This window comes from Paramacrobiotus metropolitanus, unplaced genomic scaffold, assembly GCF_019649055.1.
Source record: "Paramacrobiotus metropolitanus isolate TYO unplaced genomic scaffold, Prichtersi_v1.0 Parri_scaffold0000063, whole genome shotgun sequence".
NCBI lineage: Eukaryota > Metazoa > Tardigrada > Eutardigrada > Parachela > Macrobiotidae > Paramacrobiotus > Paramacrobiotus metropolitanus.
Genome location: NW_026570283.1, coordinates 270590 through 287862, shown reverse-complemented (window position 1 = coordinate 287862; position 17273 = coordinate 270590). Strand labels below are relative to the sequence as shown.

At 44.0% G+C, this 17273-nt stretch overlaps 3 protein-coding genes across 4 annotated transcripts; all 3 read right to left on the bottom strand.

Annotated features, from left to right (window-relative positions):
• Positions 1-343: 343 nt before the first annotated feature.
• Positions 344-4467, bottom strand: LOC129593746 (uncharacterized). Of its 2 annotated transcripts, none has more exons than XM_055490199.1 (3): positions 4378-4467; positions 2007-4200; positions 344-1912 (listed from the first exon to the last, which is right to left on the bottom strand). In XM_055490199.1, the coding sequence occupies exons 2-3, from the start codon at positions 4186-4188 to the stop codon at positions 735-737; spliced, it is 3360 nt and encodes a 1119-aa protein (XP_055346174.1). In that variant the 5' UTR covers positions 4189-4200; positions 4378-4467; the 3' UTR covers positions 344-734. The 2 variants fall into 2 exon arrangements, with proteins under 2 accessions (XP_055346174.1, XP_055346175.1); XM_055490200.1 differs by lacking the exon at positions 4378-4467 and having other exon boundaries at positions 2007-3808; positions 3864-4048.
• Positions 4468-5229: 762 nt separating this feature from the next.
• LOC129593739 (uncharacterized) lies at positions 5230-6511 on the bottom strand. The gene is made up of 2 exons (XM_055490191.1): positions 6296-6511; positions 5230-6208 (listed from the first exon to the last, which is right to left on the bottom strand). The coding sequence occupies exon 2, from the start codon at positions 6134-6136 to the stop codon at positions 5363-5365; it is 774 nt and encodes a 257-aa protein (XP_055346166.1). The 5' UTR covers positions 6137-6208; positions 6296-6511; the 3' UTR covers positions 5230-5362.
• An 807-nt stretch (positions 6512-7318) lies between these two features.
• Positions 7319-17053, bottom strand: LOC129593660 (uncharacterized). Its single transcript, XM_055490090.1, is given in 11 exon segments — positions 7319-7870; positions 7872-7960; positions 8136-8366; positions 8587-8865; positions 9247-9448; positions 9511-9692; positions 10084-10317; positions 10412-10990; positions 11381-11775; positions 14940-15663; positions 16388-17053. Coding segments are annotated over 10 exon segments (2853 nt in total). The 5' UTR covers positions 15272-15663; positions 16388-17053; the 3' UTR covers positions 7319-7540.
• Between the last annotated feature and the right edge of the window lie 220 nt (positions 17054-17273).

Sequence of the window (17273 nt, the reverse complement as noted above, 5' to 3'; positions counted from 1 at the left end):
CTGGCATTGCTTCCTTTCGAAAGGAGTCATGCATGCATTACGCTTATTGTTAGTCGCTGGATCGCTGTTTGCAACCGAAACAGCATAGGGCATACATTCGCAACATTGCGCAAGACAAAACAATCGCGGGAGCATGTCCGAAATCTCCGAAATATTTCTGATTAATTTCCAGTTACTCGCTCACCATGTTGAGTAATACCTGTACAACGCAGTGGGCGCACTGACCATCCATAAACTATCTGAATTAAAGCTAAAGCGACCGTCATCCTGCTATTGTTAATTTTCGAATCTCCCAACTTTCGTTGTAATCCTACGTATTCAACTGTCCGCGTCACTCCATAGCTGCATGCGCCGTTTTCTTGCGGGTTTTACTGTGGGTAAATAAATAAAACTATAAACCGAGACGACATCGACGATGAAGTCATAAAAGTCAAAAAAAGCATCCTCAGCAATAAATCGGCCGTGCATATATAACTTCTTGCTCTTCGGTACCTTGAACGTTAACAGGAACTAGGTACAGTACATGGAGTCAAAACCGAATAAACATTCAAAAGCCATCTTCCCTCTGCATGCTCATGTAAAATGCGATCGAACGTATAATCGGTACAACGCGAAGTAATACAAATTTAATACAGTATTGAAAATACACGAGTACTTTCGTCAGCCGATTCGGAATTTTGGATTGAATCGGGAGCGCGATGATAGACTATCTTATCGGTGATTTTGTAACCATGTTACTGCTTCCGAATTAACAGATTCAGTACAGCACCATTTTGCACGTTGTTTTCGGTCAGACTCGAATCTTCGTCCAGCGTTCTACCATAAAACAAAATCCGTTGTTGGTCAATAGGCAAATCCTCTTCCGCTGCAATAAGAGCCTTAACACGTCCAACAGTATCTCTTCCATCCACTTTCAAAATGACCATTTCTTCCGATGGCATTTTAACGAAAACAACGATTTGCGAAGTTATATTGCCAGCTGCTTCGGTCGCATTCTTCAGTGTCTTTATGTGCGCTTCGTTCTCGGAATCGAAGAGTTCGTTGAGTAACCACCGCGCTTCATTGCAGTCCATGCTACGCAGCACTAACACCAGTGCCGATAAAACGACATTCGTACCGGTGAAATCGTAGCTGCTCCATATGAACTCCACTGAATCGGACATAGGAATGGAATTCAGATCGAAGCCAGGAGTAGCTATTCGCTCCACAAGTGCCAGCTGAGACCACAGTTTTAGATGACTAATGTCCCATGCTGTTGAAATAAACAGCAGTTCGTAGATTAGTCGTGGAGGGATGGAATACGGATCCAGCGCGAAAGACTTGACATCACCGATTGCAGCGTGCAACACTGCTAAGATCGCTTCCTTGGTGATATCCAGATAAAACACACCGACTTTTCCGATGCTTTTATCAGCGAAAATTTGCGCGGTTTTTGCGGATACATTTATTAAGGATGCGCGGTTGACGTCAATACTGAATTCATTATTTCGCAAGGTCACATTATCGGGTCCCTTATAACAATGTGTTGACATCGCTGGGAGATTAGTTCCATATGGTTGTCTGAGCTGGCTGAACTGTTGCCGAACAATTTTCCGTACCGGCACTAACATCTGGACGTAGCAATACGCTTTGCGGAAGACACCGAGTTCTTCACTGGATTCGCAGTATGTTTGACCTTTAATGTTCAGCAGTTTCTCGTTTACGCGGGACAGGTCTGAGTCATTCTGTGCGTTTATTTCAGTTATCGGACTTCCCTGTCCTTCCGGGTTAATAAACGAAAGGCGAACTGACTGGAGGATGCATTCGTCTGGAACATGTTCTACACAGATATCTGCGGACCAGGGAATCTCATAACCGGAAGGCTGATTGCCGTCGGCTTTGTGCCATTTGGTCGATGGTATTTTCTTCGCAACTATTTTGAAAACAAAAAATTTCAGTTAGACTACTGATATGTGGGCCAGAAAATGAAACAACGAACTAGCCATTGTACGAGTACTCGTACTTACAAGATATCTGCATGCTGATGCCTTCTTGTAGCCACGAGGAGAACGGGCGGATTTCCAGGCCGGTTTTTAAAATTCTAGCTCGCTTGAATTTGCCTCTACCGTAGTCGCTAACATTCAGTATCGATAGCTCTGAGATATCTGTCGTGAACGTATAAGTGACGGAGCAGGAAATCAGGTCTTCCCGGTTATCACCATTTAACAATAAGAAGTGACAATCTTTGAACAGGACTAGTAGATCGGTCTGGCTTTTCTCCACCCTCTCCACTAAAGTACCTAGAATCATGCTCTCCTCTCTGCGCAGTAAACTTTTACTTTGAGTGAAAATTTTCGATGTGGTAGGTGACCCTTCTCCGTCTTCTAGTGGCTGCGTGACATTGTGTAATCCTAGTTGTGACATGGTCTCTACTAGATTCACTTCTGTTATTATCTGTTCTGCGTTTTTCAAAGCTTCTTGAGTTTTGTTTTCTGCTGGACAATTCGTAAAATCGGTCACTGGTTCCGCAGGGTGCGTTGCTGAAAGCTGCGGCTCGGAAATATCGGCCAAATGTGCGATTACCGCAGATCTTTCATGCTGGTGAAACTGATCGACTGGGTGTTCATCTTCGAGCTCTTGTACGAATATCCCATGCTGCCTCATAGGAATTAATTTGTCGGTTCGATTATCCAGCGCGATGACACGGAGTATACCAGAGCGATCGAACTCAAAGGTCACGTTAATGTCCACCATTCCAAATTGGTCTTTTGCAAATGCTCTTACAGGAAAGTATCCAACTACCCGGTTCATCCGGGCCACGGGTTCATCACCCTCAAAGATGTCGATATTTTCCTTTAACGTTCCGTCGACCTGCGTTGCAAACCGTTGTTTGGTAAATGTCCTCTGCATCGGGATTCTCGTGTTCTGTGGAATGAGCGGGACCATAAACCCGTCCGGGTCTTCCACTCCTATACAGTACGAGGACGTTTCGTGTAACTCAAGTTGGAGGTCATCGCTCATCAAATCTTGATCGACCTTGGCGAAATGATGCGCAAGCACTGCAGCGCCACCTGCGGCAAATCCTGGAGCAAGCTTAACTACTTTCGCACGAACTGGATAATTGATATGGTCCATAATTAAACTATGGATTTTGGGAACGCGTGAGCCGCTGCCCGACAACACGATAGTGTCAATACCGGGTTTCTTCAAGCCAGCACGTCGCAACGCTTCGTCGATTGGCTCGAGAATCTTCACAAACAGATCACTGCACAGGGCACTGAACAAAGCCGTCGTCACCGTTGTTGTCAAACTCCGTTTACCGTCAAAAGCTTCCAGATGTACCGACAACTTTGTATCTGGTTTGTCCAAGCCACGCTTGATTTCTTCGACGCGCAGTCGTAACCGAGCCACCCCTTCGCCTCGACGATCGACATTCGCGCCGTATGTCCCCTCAAACTCTGCTATAATGTTTTGTACCAGTCTTTCATCGAAATCCTCGCCACCGAGATTCGGAATGCCTGTTGTTGATAGCACTTCAAACTTTCTTCCTTCGGTAACTCGTATGATTGACACATCTAGTTTTCCACCACCAAGATCGACCACCAGAATGGTTTCGCTAGTTTCTGACCGGTTGAATCCGTACGCAATGGCTGCGGCTGTCGGTTCGTTGACAACAGCCAGAATATCGAATCCGCTCATTTCTGCTGCCAGTTTCGTTGCTCTGCGCTGCGAATCAGTGAAAGACGCTGGCACTGTTATCATAGCTTTTAATTTATCAAACTGGTATTTTTGGTCTCCCAGATATCTTTCAACGATATTTCTCATTTTTCTAAGAATGAATGAGGTTATAACGGTTGGAGAGAAACGTTGAGTCCCATAACTACCTTTGATTTCGAATTCCGGAAGGCCGTCGCTGGAATTTGCTATGCGTAACGGCCATTTCAGCATATATTCTTGTACGTCGGGATTGTCGAATGTTCTCCCGATGATTCGCTTGGTTGCGAAAATAGTACTTACTGGTTTGGCCGAACTGCTATCGCGCGCTTCTTTACCGGCAATAAAGTGACCCTCTTCGAATGCCACACAACTTGGTGTCATTCGTTGGCCAAACTCGTTGTCAATAATCTGCACTTTCCCGTTGAGATATATCGCAACCGCAGAATAACTCGTTCCCAAATCGATTCCCACGACGAGTGAGTGTGAATCCATTTCTGTCACAGTCTGGAACGTTAACGAGTTAAAATGAAATATTTTTTTGGAAACTGGAGAGATCTAGAGTCATTCTAAGAGCGAATGATGCGAATGAGTGCAGCGTGGTGCGGTACTAATAGTAAAATAATAATTATTAGTACGAGTAATTACAAAATATAAGATGACAAATGAAAATCTGATTTTTACGTGCAGGCAGTGATGTGTCGCCTTTGGCCTTTGGGTATGACCGTATGAAGCACGCTTGAAGTTTATGCAGTCGCTGAAGAATGCAGCATGATACTTCTATCAATAATAATTGTTGGATTAGTAGTTCGAAATTGTGAGTCGCCCGCATTTACTGTAAAATCATTCATATCACCAATACTGCTCTAGTTCTTATCAGCAACTGATTAAAGCAGCCAGTACACGATATTCTACGATTATACTTTGTATCAGGGAAAACAGAAGCGCTTGGCTGATCGTTTTCGGAATATACAGAATAAAATTATTTATAGAAGTACGCTAGACATAATAATTATAATCGAATTAATATTTTAAGACACATTCCGTACTTGGTTTTCAGTAAGTATTTGTCAGAATAGTTAACCGTGAATACTCTTGCGAATCATGACCAAAAATAACTCACAATTCCAACGTCAGGTAAAATTGCGCAGTTATGCAGGCGTGAGACTGTGCCGAATCGCCGAATCGGAATCGATCTATAGCTCCAATAATTGCTTACACTGCCCTACAGTCTACCAGGTTTGCCACCAACCAACTTCAGCTTTTACTAATTTTTATCATGACCTTTGCAAGAACTTTTAGGTGAGAGAGTATGATCGCAGTGAAATCGCTCAGTCGCTTCAAAATTAATCTATTAGTACATCAAATATCTACATATACTTCATGGCTGCGAAGCACGATTCGTGTGCTTTACCGAAGCCGATCTACTGTATAAGGCCTACTCGTAGGACTACAGTACAGTACTGTATGGTCTGTACCTACAACCACACAATCTCCTTTACGACCGCGGCTTCGCTTTACCTCAATAGTAAACGATCGAAAAATAAAATTTTATTTCAAAAGAAGGGGTCCCGACAGCTCCAGTATCAGCGCATGTAATGACAAACTATTTTTCAATATGCACTTGATAAAAACACGGGAACGAACAGACTGAGACAACAATGACGGATCACGATGTAATGCAGATCTTCTTCGCCAGTTCTTCACTTTCAACACAATATACCGTTTCCACAGGAACTAAGAGATCCTCCTTTCCAACGCGCTCTCGCATCGCCACCACAAACTCTGTCACATCGTCCACCCTGACGATAAACTTCTCCGACATCCTGGCAAACATTTCCCCGCGGATCCCTAACTGGATCGCTCGTCGCCCATCGGAATAACACCCCACCTTTGTTCCATCCGGATAATGATCGGGATCCCATTGTAAGCGCACCAGGTCATCTTTGCCTTGCCCCTTTCCTTCGAGGTCACGGGACATGACCGCTGCGCTAAGTATTTCTTCGAACCCTTGGCGGCTTAAACGGATGGCCAGGATTCGTTCCTGGTTGGGCTTACTAGCCCATCCGGAGCGGAACATCATCCACAGGAAGTTGGGCTTAATCCATGTCATACGCTGCATACTGACACCGGCTGCGATGCACTGCGAATGATGGTAACACTGGTGGTGGACGATTTGTTTGGCGATGGACGGTTTGAAGGCTTGGTAGACAACGATGGAAGTGTCATCGTACTGAGCTAGTATGTGGTTGCCGGTGGTTGGCCATTGGCGTTCTTGCGTTGCATAATTGGTTAGTTCGAGCGGGAAAGGTGGGGCGTCTTCTGCCGACATTATCCGTACTTTTAAAAAACAAATACTTACAGCTTCGCCTCCGGTTTCCTGTGGTCTGTGGTCGCTAACTTTACAGTCAGTAAATTCCGCTTTTGAACGATAACAGAACATAGATGCACGTAATCAAGAAACGTTAAGACGGTCCGGTCCTTCTTTGTTAAGCAGGTAACCAAATTCAGCTAGCTATATAGCAAAACCGTTATAATTTTCTGAACGGCGACTCAGACTTTAGTGTCTTAAATTAGTTGTGTACCCTGTACAGTTTCGTACCTTTCGCACACAGACAATAAAAGTGCGGTGTGATTGTGATTCAATGCAGACAAGTACGAGAACAGTATTAAGAAAATGAATTAAATTTAAAAAAAGATACAGTACAATGAAAAATCTCAGGCTCTATCTGCGCAGAGTTCGGCTGGTGTTTCGACTTTCGACGAAACATTCCTTGACGAACCGTTCGACGTGGTTTGCGATTTCCTTTGCCGGCGTGAGCTTTATTTATGCACCGGCTGGTGGCGCGGTATACGCAAATGATATCATAAATGAGCCACGGCATAGACTTGAACTTGAACCCGATATGGCAATCACTTCTACGGTATGATATCATTTAACAGTTAGAAACAGAAATTTTGAAAATTGTTGACTGTCAGCCACTTCGATCATGAGAGGCTCGCGATTCGCTAGTGAAACTTTACCGAAGGTCCGATGCACCGCGTACAGTTACGTATAAAATCAAAATGCTCTCGTGCTGATATCAGCAAGCTTCGATCAATATAAGTAGTGACGTGAAGTGCGAGCACTGTATAAATTAACAATTCGAAAAAAGGTATTCTGGTGGTCAGAAATAATGATGACTTGTTTCTCCAGCTTCCCGGCAACAGGTAAGTTAGCATTCGTAAAGGCTTATGCATTGCACCGGTGAATTTTTTCCTTGACAGAGCAAAACATAATTCAAAAAGAGTAAACAGAGCCAAACATAATTCAAAAAGATTTTCAGAACCAGTTATTATATTAGAAGACAAGGGTACGAGAGACAACGGTACGAGTACGCAAAACTCGCACGTGAGAAAAGGTAATAACTCCAATAACAATCAAGTAACAGTTACAGCAGGGGTGATGTTGTGATATCCGCTAAAATACAGTGTTATTGCTCATTTCGCATACGAGTAGTTTGACACTACTGCGCAGTGGGCAGTTTATAAGTAATGGTTAGCAGTTAGCACCCACATGTTTCTGAAAATTGATTGATTGATTTAATTTCGAGTAGCCAAGCCCGTAAACGGGCACTTTCACATATCCTTATCCAATGACCATCGTTTATTATTTTGTCCGACTTTGCATCTACGGACAGTAAACGGACATATTCATCCCACCGCTGGATGCCGATCACAAACGGAACAATTTTAAAAATTAAACCTAGACAAAATCACCGGACTGCAAATCAAAAGATAAAGTACACCACGAGAGATCCTTCCAACAAGCTGCATTGGCCATCCCCAATTAATCGCCCTCCCGCTCTCACAAATTGATAATCTCATACTCCACCGCCTCGGCATTACTGATCATAACACTCCTCCGCTCTGCATCCGGACTATCGATGGACCGGAAAGGCAGACTGCGCCGGTGCTTATCCGGGCTACCAATCACTGAATACCTTTCCAGCAGTGAGCGCTGTTCGCGTAACATTACTGGCGGCGCTTCACTGACGCCGTCCATCTCCACCGGATGATGATCGCCGGGTGTGTGCAGATTCAAAAGGACCTGACTATAGCTGAGCGGTAGACGGCCGTTCTCCTGATCGCACCATTCGCCCACTTGGTAAGCCACCAGGGTGGCGTGGTCCAGTTTTGCCCGGCATCAGTGCCAGACGTTCACAGGCTTTCCGTCGGTGATGACGTTGCTGGGCGCGACTGCTTGATGGTTTGTCAGATTTTGGTTCTAAAAAATGATATAAATTCAAGTTTTCTCACGTTAATAAGAAAGATACAAGTTTCACCGGTCCAACTACCGCTATTACGAAAGGCGCACACAATTAAGTACAAAGTTTTTCAAAAATTAATGACAAGCCAGAAATTCGGCAGGCACGCATGGTGTTTTTCTGATAATAACTCACCGGGGTACAGATCTGGATCCTCCAAAATATGCCGCTTAGCCGCCGTCAGCTGATAAACGAACGTAATAAAGCACTGGCACAGTTGTCTGGCATTGGTGCAAGGCTTATCGCCTAGCGTAATTCCATGCCGAATCAGATCTTCCATGCGCAAAAGAGTCAGCTCGTGGCGTTGATGGGCGGACACCGTCGGTAATGACAATGGAATCCGTACGTCCTCTTCATCGAAGCGGCCTACGTTAACGCAGACCAGATCGATTAGAATTAGTTTTTTTTTCAAACTGAATAAAAAAAATACATCGAATAAAGTATCTGATAGTATATCACCAATGTTACTGCTAACCGAAATTTTACGCGCCTCTCTTCAAAATTGCGCCAGAAAAAACCACGGGACGGCATATCGAAAAATGCACAACGAGAAATCCTTTCTAACGGTATTTCCGTTAAGACAAACCTTTTTGCTTTTTGCTGCCGATGGAAGAATCACCGTTCTGCGTAGCCCTATCGCTCAACTGTTTCAGCACCGACTCGTCGTTTTCAATCACACAGAACTTCCCGATCACCGGGTCAAAATTATCGGAAATGCCATCAGTCGTCAGGAAGACAATATCATCCGCCTCCACAACCGTCATCGAGCATGTGATGTTCGACAACTCCGGAGTGCATCCATCCACGGGGCCCAGCGCACCCAGAGCATCCCGCATATCACGATTAGAATTCACATTGTGAGAGCCTAGAGAAATCATTTTACAGCCAGCTCCGCGGAAAACTTGAAACAACGAGATAAAAAACAAGAAACTGAACTGCTCAACGAATTTACTGTTTACTGCCTTCTACACGAACGTGAACCTATTAAAAATAATTACTGTTCGATATCACACCGCAAACTTATTCTATCAAGTAAACAGTTCAACAACGGAGACCAAAAGCGAAGCGGAATGTACAATATCAACAGAATTAAAGTATCAGTCTAAGTCAGACTTTCACGAGCAACTAAATTATTCGTAAACTGCGCATGGCGTTGTACTTCGTGGCCGTAACACAAAAGGTCAAGATAATTTTGACTATTTCAAAGGGTGTAACCAGCCAAACAAACAGTAACAACCTACTGTACCTTTGGTAATCTCTCGCACACCATGCTTCCGGCTGTACACATAGGCAAAGCTATCTCCCACATTGCAAACACATACAACATATCGTCGGGCATCCTGCAGTGGGCATACAGCAGCGATACATAAAGTAGCCAGAGCTCCATGTTCCTGCAGCACCAAATTATGCGCCGCGTGCATAGCATCCAACAAAACCGAGAATAACTCCTGCAATTACACGGTTCCAGTGTTTCCACAAACCGATAAAATTTAATGGTGGACAAGCATACCTTAGTGCTGCGGAACAATCGTCCATCATGAAAAAGAACGGCTTCCAGAAAGTCCACAGCACCGCGCACGGCACACTGCGCTGCCACTTTGGCTTTATCGCCCCAATTGACACCATCGGCGATGGCCAAGATGGCGTTATTGTCGCGGGCGCACACCGCGAAAACATCGGCCACGGGATTGCCTACAACAATACCATAATTATCAGTTTTCAAAAACTGAAAAAAACCCTACGGCATACTTCCTCGAAGTATGTGCTTGCGCATCCTCTAAAGCAATCTTACTACTACGAGCCGTATTCCCTCGCACAAACTTACATGTATACTCGACCGCGCGTTCATATACCTACTTGAACTGTGCAATTTGTCATATTACGTCACGGCATCTGCACGAACTCTATTGTATTGTATTACAATAGCTAACTACACACACTCTCCTCTGCGATCACCGCAAAACCTTGCCCCAAAAAAGTTCTCCACATAACCAACAAATTACGCCCATGGTTCCACTACCAGCGACCCGCCGCTGAGGATAAACTGGCAAGAATGCGTTAACACTTGAAAGTAAGTACACACCTGCTGTTTCTCCTGTCAAGGGATGTCTTTCGTATAACGTGGTGGACACGCCATACGCCCGGTCAGTTCCCGAGCCGTACTGGCTCAGATCCGTAAAGAGACCCGGGTCATTCTCGTTGGGCTCCAATCCCCGCCAAGGCAGGCGACTTTCCAAACAAAAAGGGAAATCCTCCAACAGCTGATGATGTAGAGAACGAAAACGCTGATGATGTAGAGAACGAAAACGCTTACGGTCTACAACCAAAACCGCAAAACTAATGTTAATTTCCGTAATCAGCAAAACTAAATCGATTCAACTTCCAATACACTCTCCAAAGACGTTTTATACCTTTCAATTTACCACTCTCTCGTGTGGTGTACGACCGCCGATGTCCAGGTGCTTTCGGCACTGCCACTGGCGTGTTCTCCTTAGCCGCTTTCTCCTCCACGGGCTCCACTTTTTCCCCGCCAGTTTCGCTCTCCTCTGCACTCTCCACCCGCGTTACCACCTCGGCAAACAGTTCCACCTTCATCTCCTCCAACGCCCCACTGACACTCTCCGCATCACTCCCCACTCCACCGACCACGGCCGCCTCCGTCATGGCGTCGTTCTCCTCGATGATGACGTTGAGCAACGGCATTGCAGCGGAAGTCGTTGGCGGGTCATCGGGCTCCATCGCCGCTTCCGCTCCATTAACCATCGGGCTGGGATTGACGGCGGAGGGAGGTTGGGCGGTCGGTGTGACAGGCAGGAGGATCTCCTCTTCCAACAGTTCATCGATTCGGGCGCGCGGTGCTGTACCGATGTGGGTCATGGAGACGACGCTAATGGTCTTGGCTAAGACGGAGCTGTGGTTGGGTGCCAGTAGGCCGTTCGGGATGACCGGATGCGGTTGGGATGGAGGCTGTATTGTTTCAACCTTAATCGCTGCAACAAAAACCCAGAAACTTCAGCAACTGCACAAAATCAATATGACATTTAAGATCAGCGGTTTTTCGTGAGCCAATAACAATGCAACACAGAGTAATTAATATAAACACATGACCGCAAAACAAAAAATAAAGAAAACCAAATAAAAATTTCAAAATTAACAAAAAAATAAACTGACAACAACGAAAAAATGAAGCAACGATTTCAAAATATAACGGACAAATTAACAGAAAAATCTGACGGAAAATACGATGAAAAAAGCGAAGGCGACCCTGCAACACGGAGTTCTACATAGGTAGAAAAAAGAAAAATAAATCACCAAAAAACATCTAGCTAGTCGCTCTTTTATATAGCGTATGGTATCACATAAACAATATCATGTGTCACCTTCGCCGTTGATTTGGTCGCTGCCGCCTTTAATCATCACACTTGTATCTTTACCAGCTGACTTTGGCGGGCGATGTCCACCGACTATAAGATTCTGAAAGGCTTGTCGCGGCAAGTAACACTGCTGGCCGCTTTTGGCGAAGTAGGCGGCACGCAGCATCGCTGGCATATGGCGAAGCTTCTCCTCTGTATCCGGCGGAAAGGCAGCGTAGAAATCCTCCGTGGAGGACTTGTCATAGATCCGCCGCGATCCCAGGTACGGGATCTGACTGATGCCCTCATCGGGACCAGTTACACACACGCACACCTGCGGATCCAATGGGGCCAAGACATGCACGGGAAGCGTCTCGCCGGTACGGTCGAACTGCACTTTTGGATGCAGACGCACGATTTCCCTACAAACAACGCCACATTTAGTAACGGATGCATCCCTCCTTAGCACGCGTTTTTTGTATAGCATGGGAATTTGACTGAAAACCAGAACAGAAGCTTTACTTTAGTGGATTTGGGCGGTCCTCGGTATTTCTCTGACCCTTAATAACATGTAAATACAGTACAAGAATTCAACTGCGTACAATTATATATTATGTCAAACTATTTACAATTCATTCCTTCCCATTTCTGACTAAAAGTTTATCTTCTGTGCCTTATTTACTGTTTATTTAAGTACCTTGCTTCTAAACTACAAGAACAAACGAAAACCCTGACTGAAATCTAAGCCAGTGTTACGTATCTATCATCTACGAGTAATGTGTATAGTTTTCGCATATTACAGTATTCGGCACTCGCATATTCGTATAGTATTCGCATATAGCATCTCGTACGTATTGTATAGTATTGAAGACCTCAGAAATAATGTAGTAAGTACTGCTTCATATACCGTCTTTGTTTACGGTACCACAATAAACTAAAAACATCGTTGTGACATTCAATACAAACATTTTAATCTACCTGATCAATCAGTTTTAATGGCTTTAAGACGTAATGCAATGCACGACTGACGGATAAATGTACAGGCTGAAAGTACTTCAAGTCCGATCGAACTTGTTTATCGTAGATTACCACAAAAGAAACGAACAACGCGCGAAAGGCTTCACCAATTTCTTTCGGGTCAGCAGAAAACGAGCGGATAAACTACTTATTAATCAGCAGAGAAATTTGCATTTAATGCCAAACGAATTTTGTGCTGTCCACACATGACATTTCGCATTTTAAAGAGCTCAACAAAATTACGTAAATTCGGTTGTGTTTGTCGGTAACTCTAGAAAGGATTGGAAAAACACTCGAATACTGCAACTGAAACAATTGACAGCACAAAAACTTGCACGTAGAATAAAAAGATTTTAGACCAGAAAGAAAATTTAAACAGGACTAAGTCTTCATGCATTACCAGCGGTAACCCCGGTCCACATGTATAAAACAGCAGGCTTCCTATTGTAAAATGAGAAATGAGAGGAAATACCAGACGCAAAAAAACTGAGGAGCATAAGCCGAGAAAAAGTAAGAACAAAAAATGGGCACAGAATGGCAAAGTTGAGCAAGCTGCATCAATACAGTACGAGCTAGTAGGAAAGAAAGCACACAAGAGCGAAACCTCTGCAATAACTCATAATAACTGCCACAAAGCGACCAACCTGCTAGAGCTAAGGAAGACGTTTCAGGCTTTTAGCAATGTCACTAACAACAAAAAGTATGGAATTAATGGCAGCATAAAGCGATATACTTTATCATCCGAGCGTTTGTTTTCCCTTTTGTGAAGCCAACATCGTCCGTTGCTGCGGACGACCACAGCCGTTCTTAGTCCATGCGTGACAAGGTCAAGACCCGGACGAACTTTACCAGAGGAAAATGTGCTAGTCGAACAATAATTTTCCCTCCCGCTGACGTAGCAGCTCCACGCAACCTAACACGATCATTGACTGTTCTTCAAAGAAGTAGGGATAATCGATGGGATGCTGTAAATATCCCCTAATTAAATTCACCGCGTCCCGGACTCTAACAAGCTACTGAAGAATTATCGATCCATCACGGCGGGGACGAAAACGCACAACATAACAGGAAGCTACTCCTTTTCTAAACTACCAAGCGAAACCGGCTCAGACGGGGGGAACGAAAATGCACAAAGTAAACTGGAGAAAAAAGTGGTCGTTTTATCAGTTTCCGGTCGGCTTGCTGAGTTAATTTTTACGCTGCTTGCGCATTATTCCACTTTTGCAACCAAATTTATTTTCCGCTTTCAAAATCGATTTTACAGTACTAGAAGTATTCTCTAACTATTAAATAGGACCAGTCTACATCCTCACACAATAAGATTTCATTTGTATTGTGGCAGCAATTCCTTGCGATAAGTTGTTTACTCCAATATTCCAATATTCAATTCTTTTCTCGATGCAGTTTTTCTCAAGAGTAAATTGTAAAGGTCTAATCGGCAAAAAACTTCACCATAAAGCAACTCAAATACGGGAAAGCATGTCACACAACAGTATCTGTAAGTACAAATTTTTAAAAAAACTAAATACAATTCATACTCCACGGAAACGACAAAGCTCTGCTGAAATTTATGCACAGTAAGTACTTCCACTGTTAATTCACTGCACACGCGCAAATTAAAAAAGAAACATCATCTGCCCTTGTTTCTCCTCATTACGACAAAAATCAGATCTAAAACTTCGTCTCATTTTTTATCATTATTCTGTATAGCAACAGCAAACATCAGGGATCCTACTTAAACTAATTGAGTTGGACATCTCGGCCCGCGTCCCCACGATTTTTCGTTATGGATTAATCAGATTTTCTCTCGACATGACAGTGATGATAGAGCTTAATGGCATCGCCGCTTTCGGCCTGAAACGACTATTAAAAGGCTCGAAATTTCCGGTTACAAGTTGTTGACTATTGCTCTGCATATTCCAGCGTTCGGCGTAAGAGAATCGAGGAGATCGAGCATGAGGGTCTCGCCGGTTAGAATAACATGAATGCTCAATTCGCAAATGTGCGCGGGCAGTTGGTAATGACTAACGAACGCGATCGCTTACAAGCTTAAATTAATATTTCCCATCGATACATTAAAATGTCATGATGGACGAGTTCATATTATGCCGAGCAAGTTCCATGCTAATCATTTTCCAACCAATATTAGAAAACTCTCACACATGCGTAAACACCGGAAAATCAGCTCGGTTGAAAAATGCAAAATAAACACACAGCATTTTTACGGTTTTGTAAAAACCATACTCTATACGTAATGGAAGCATCAGAGTATTATTAGTAGTAGTATATCCCATCTGACATGCAAATTAATTTTAACAATGCGTATTAAACAAATAACAAGTGAGTACTAACCATGAGATAATTAGTACGTATGTCGTTTTCGTTTTATTTTTGGGTCAATAAAGGTATTTTCCTGTCAATTGTTTTATGCTGAATTCAAGTTTTTCACAAATCTGCCACAATTACAAGTCGTCGCAACATCTGTCAACCATTCCCTAAACACAAAATTTTTTCGAGCAACTAATCCCTACATTGCGCAACAATTGTGTTACATCACTAGCCCACTTACCCATTCAAATAACGCTGAATAAAGTTCCCGTTATCTTCCTCCTCGAGAACACCCTCCGCACTGGGACTGCGCAGATGCGGTGACGAATGCACTGTCCACTCGCGATCACTTCCGGTACGCGACGGGGACAGCGTCGATGACTCATAGTGGTGCACGGAATCCGAGCAAACCGTCCGACGCAGTGCCCGCCCTCGTGAGGATACACGCTGCTCCCCTGTGGAGGCTTTCTCGCCTTCCGTCGAAGCGCAACCGTTCTGATGCGAGTGATTTCCGATTCCCGGATTGGACAGATTGCGCATTAATTTGCGAATGTTTTTCTTAATAGATGGCATTTTAAAAAGAAAAGGTAAAATTCCAAATTTTGTCTGCAGAAGTTTAGGTTACTGTCCAAAATCTGTGACGGTTCCAAACAAATTAAAAACTTTAAAAATTACGGGAAAACCCGAATTCGTATAAATCAAAAGAAAAACACACAATTCAGAATTCCAGTCGCGTAGTCGTCCCAGTTCCCGTCCTGCTTGTGATTATCGACCGACATTTGCGTCTCGCCGCAATCAACTTGCAATAACGTTGCCGACAATGCATGCAGAAAGTGTGTGGGGGGCAAAATCTGTGCTTTTAATCGACAGGTACAGTAGCTTCTTAAAACGCCAGTCAACCGGAATGGCTAGTGGAATAATCAAAGCCCTGACAAGTGTAGTGGCAAACGTGTTTTGTCCATCATCTGGAACGAAAAATGGTCAAATCAGCGCTTTTCACCATTCACATCGACACATTACATCATGTGTGGCAGGGATTTGCACAATTCATACGAGCCCACACGACAGCGCCAAGCTTCATTAATTATTTCCACTGATCAAAGCAAATTTGACCACTGATGCGTTACAGCCGCATAAATGATGCAAACACAATCCAGAGAAGAATTTATCAGAAAATGTCTGGAATGCATAGCAAACCCTCAAGAAAATCGAATCAATATCGTTCCAGGGGAAACTGGGAATATCTTTTCTCTGATTAACTTCTAAAGCTCAGCATGTGTTCAATTTATAGACCACGGGAGCTGATGCGCTTGTTACGAAATACAGTATCACACTGAAAAAACTACAATACGGCATGCGTACGTATAGTGCATAATTTGCGATTAAAAGTTTACAGCGATTTATTACTTATACCGCTAAAAAATACATGGCTAGAGTAGATTTGACAAGTGAGTAATCATTAATCGATGTAAAAACTTTGTAAAGTGCTTATCACTGGTTAAACGGCTTGTAATAATGTTTTACATACATACACAAAAACAATGGCAGAATGACAAGACAACCCGAATTTCTATCGGACGAACGCAAACGGCAAATCAAAATGCATGTTTTAGCGAACATAACTTACACTAGCAAAAAGTCAAAACTGCCTGCAAGCAAGTTTTTCCTCGATAAGCTCCTCTAATTTACCTGTAGCAGTTTGCTCCGCCATAAATGCATGAAGTAGCATCGCAGACAAGCCATAATATCCATTGCTAATTACGCTGGCGACAAATGCACAGCAAACTCGCTGTGCAAAAAGGAACTGGCAATCCGCAAACGCCGGAAGATTCGCTTTCCAAGCATTTTAAGCTGCTTTTGCAGGTTAAGTCGTCCGGTGCAGACTGATGCAGCCGGACCAACGAGGCGGACAATTTCGTCAAAGGCTGGTAGAAGAATGAATACCCAATCCTGTAAAAGCGGTTTATCCTGGGGAAAATGGGATCAGAGTCAGGAGGGAAAAATAAAAGCAGCAAAATTACAACGACAGAATCCAGGTCAATCCGATCCGTTTTGCCAGAGTGAAATAACCGCTTTGGCTGATCGAGTGCACAGCCGGAGTGGAGTCACAACGCGAACGAATGCGTCGTACAGAGGCATACTGTACTCGTACAGAGAATCGATGACTGGCAAACAATTAACGGGCCTGCAGCCTGCATAGCGCACCGGAGTCAATCAGGATCGGATATCCTGTGATTCACGAGCATTAAGCGTGCTTGGCACCCAAAATATACGAGTACATCAACGGGAAGACGGGATCAATTTTCGGCGTGTTTATGGAGTATATTTTCTCAGGAGTGGGATTTGGCGGCGCCCGAGTAGCAGCTGCGTGTGCCAGCATAGAAACTATTTACTTTGCGCTTGAGGGCGATTATTTATTTATGGGCTTTGACAGGGAAGTTGAATCGTAGCGCCGAGCAATTAGTGAGTGCGTAATGCGCAATCGCCAGGGGTGTCAAAGTGGCTACCGCCATCCATCTCGCAGCCACCAGAACAGCCAGTCGCCGTACTGCCGTAGCGTCGGAAGTTGGAACAT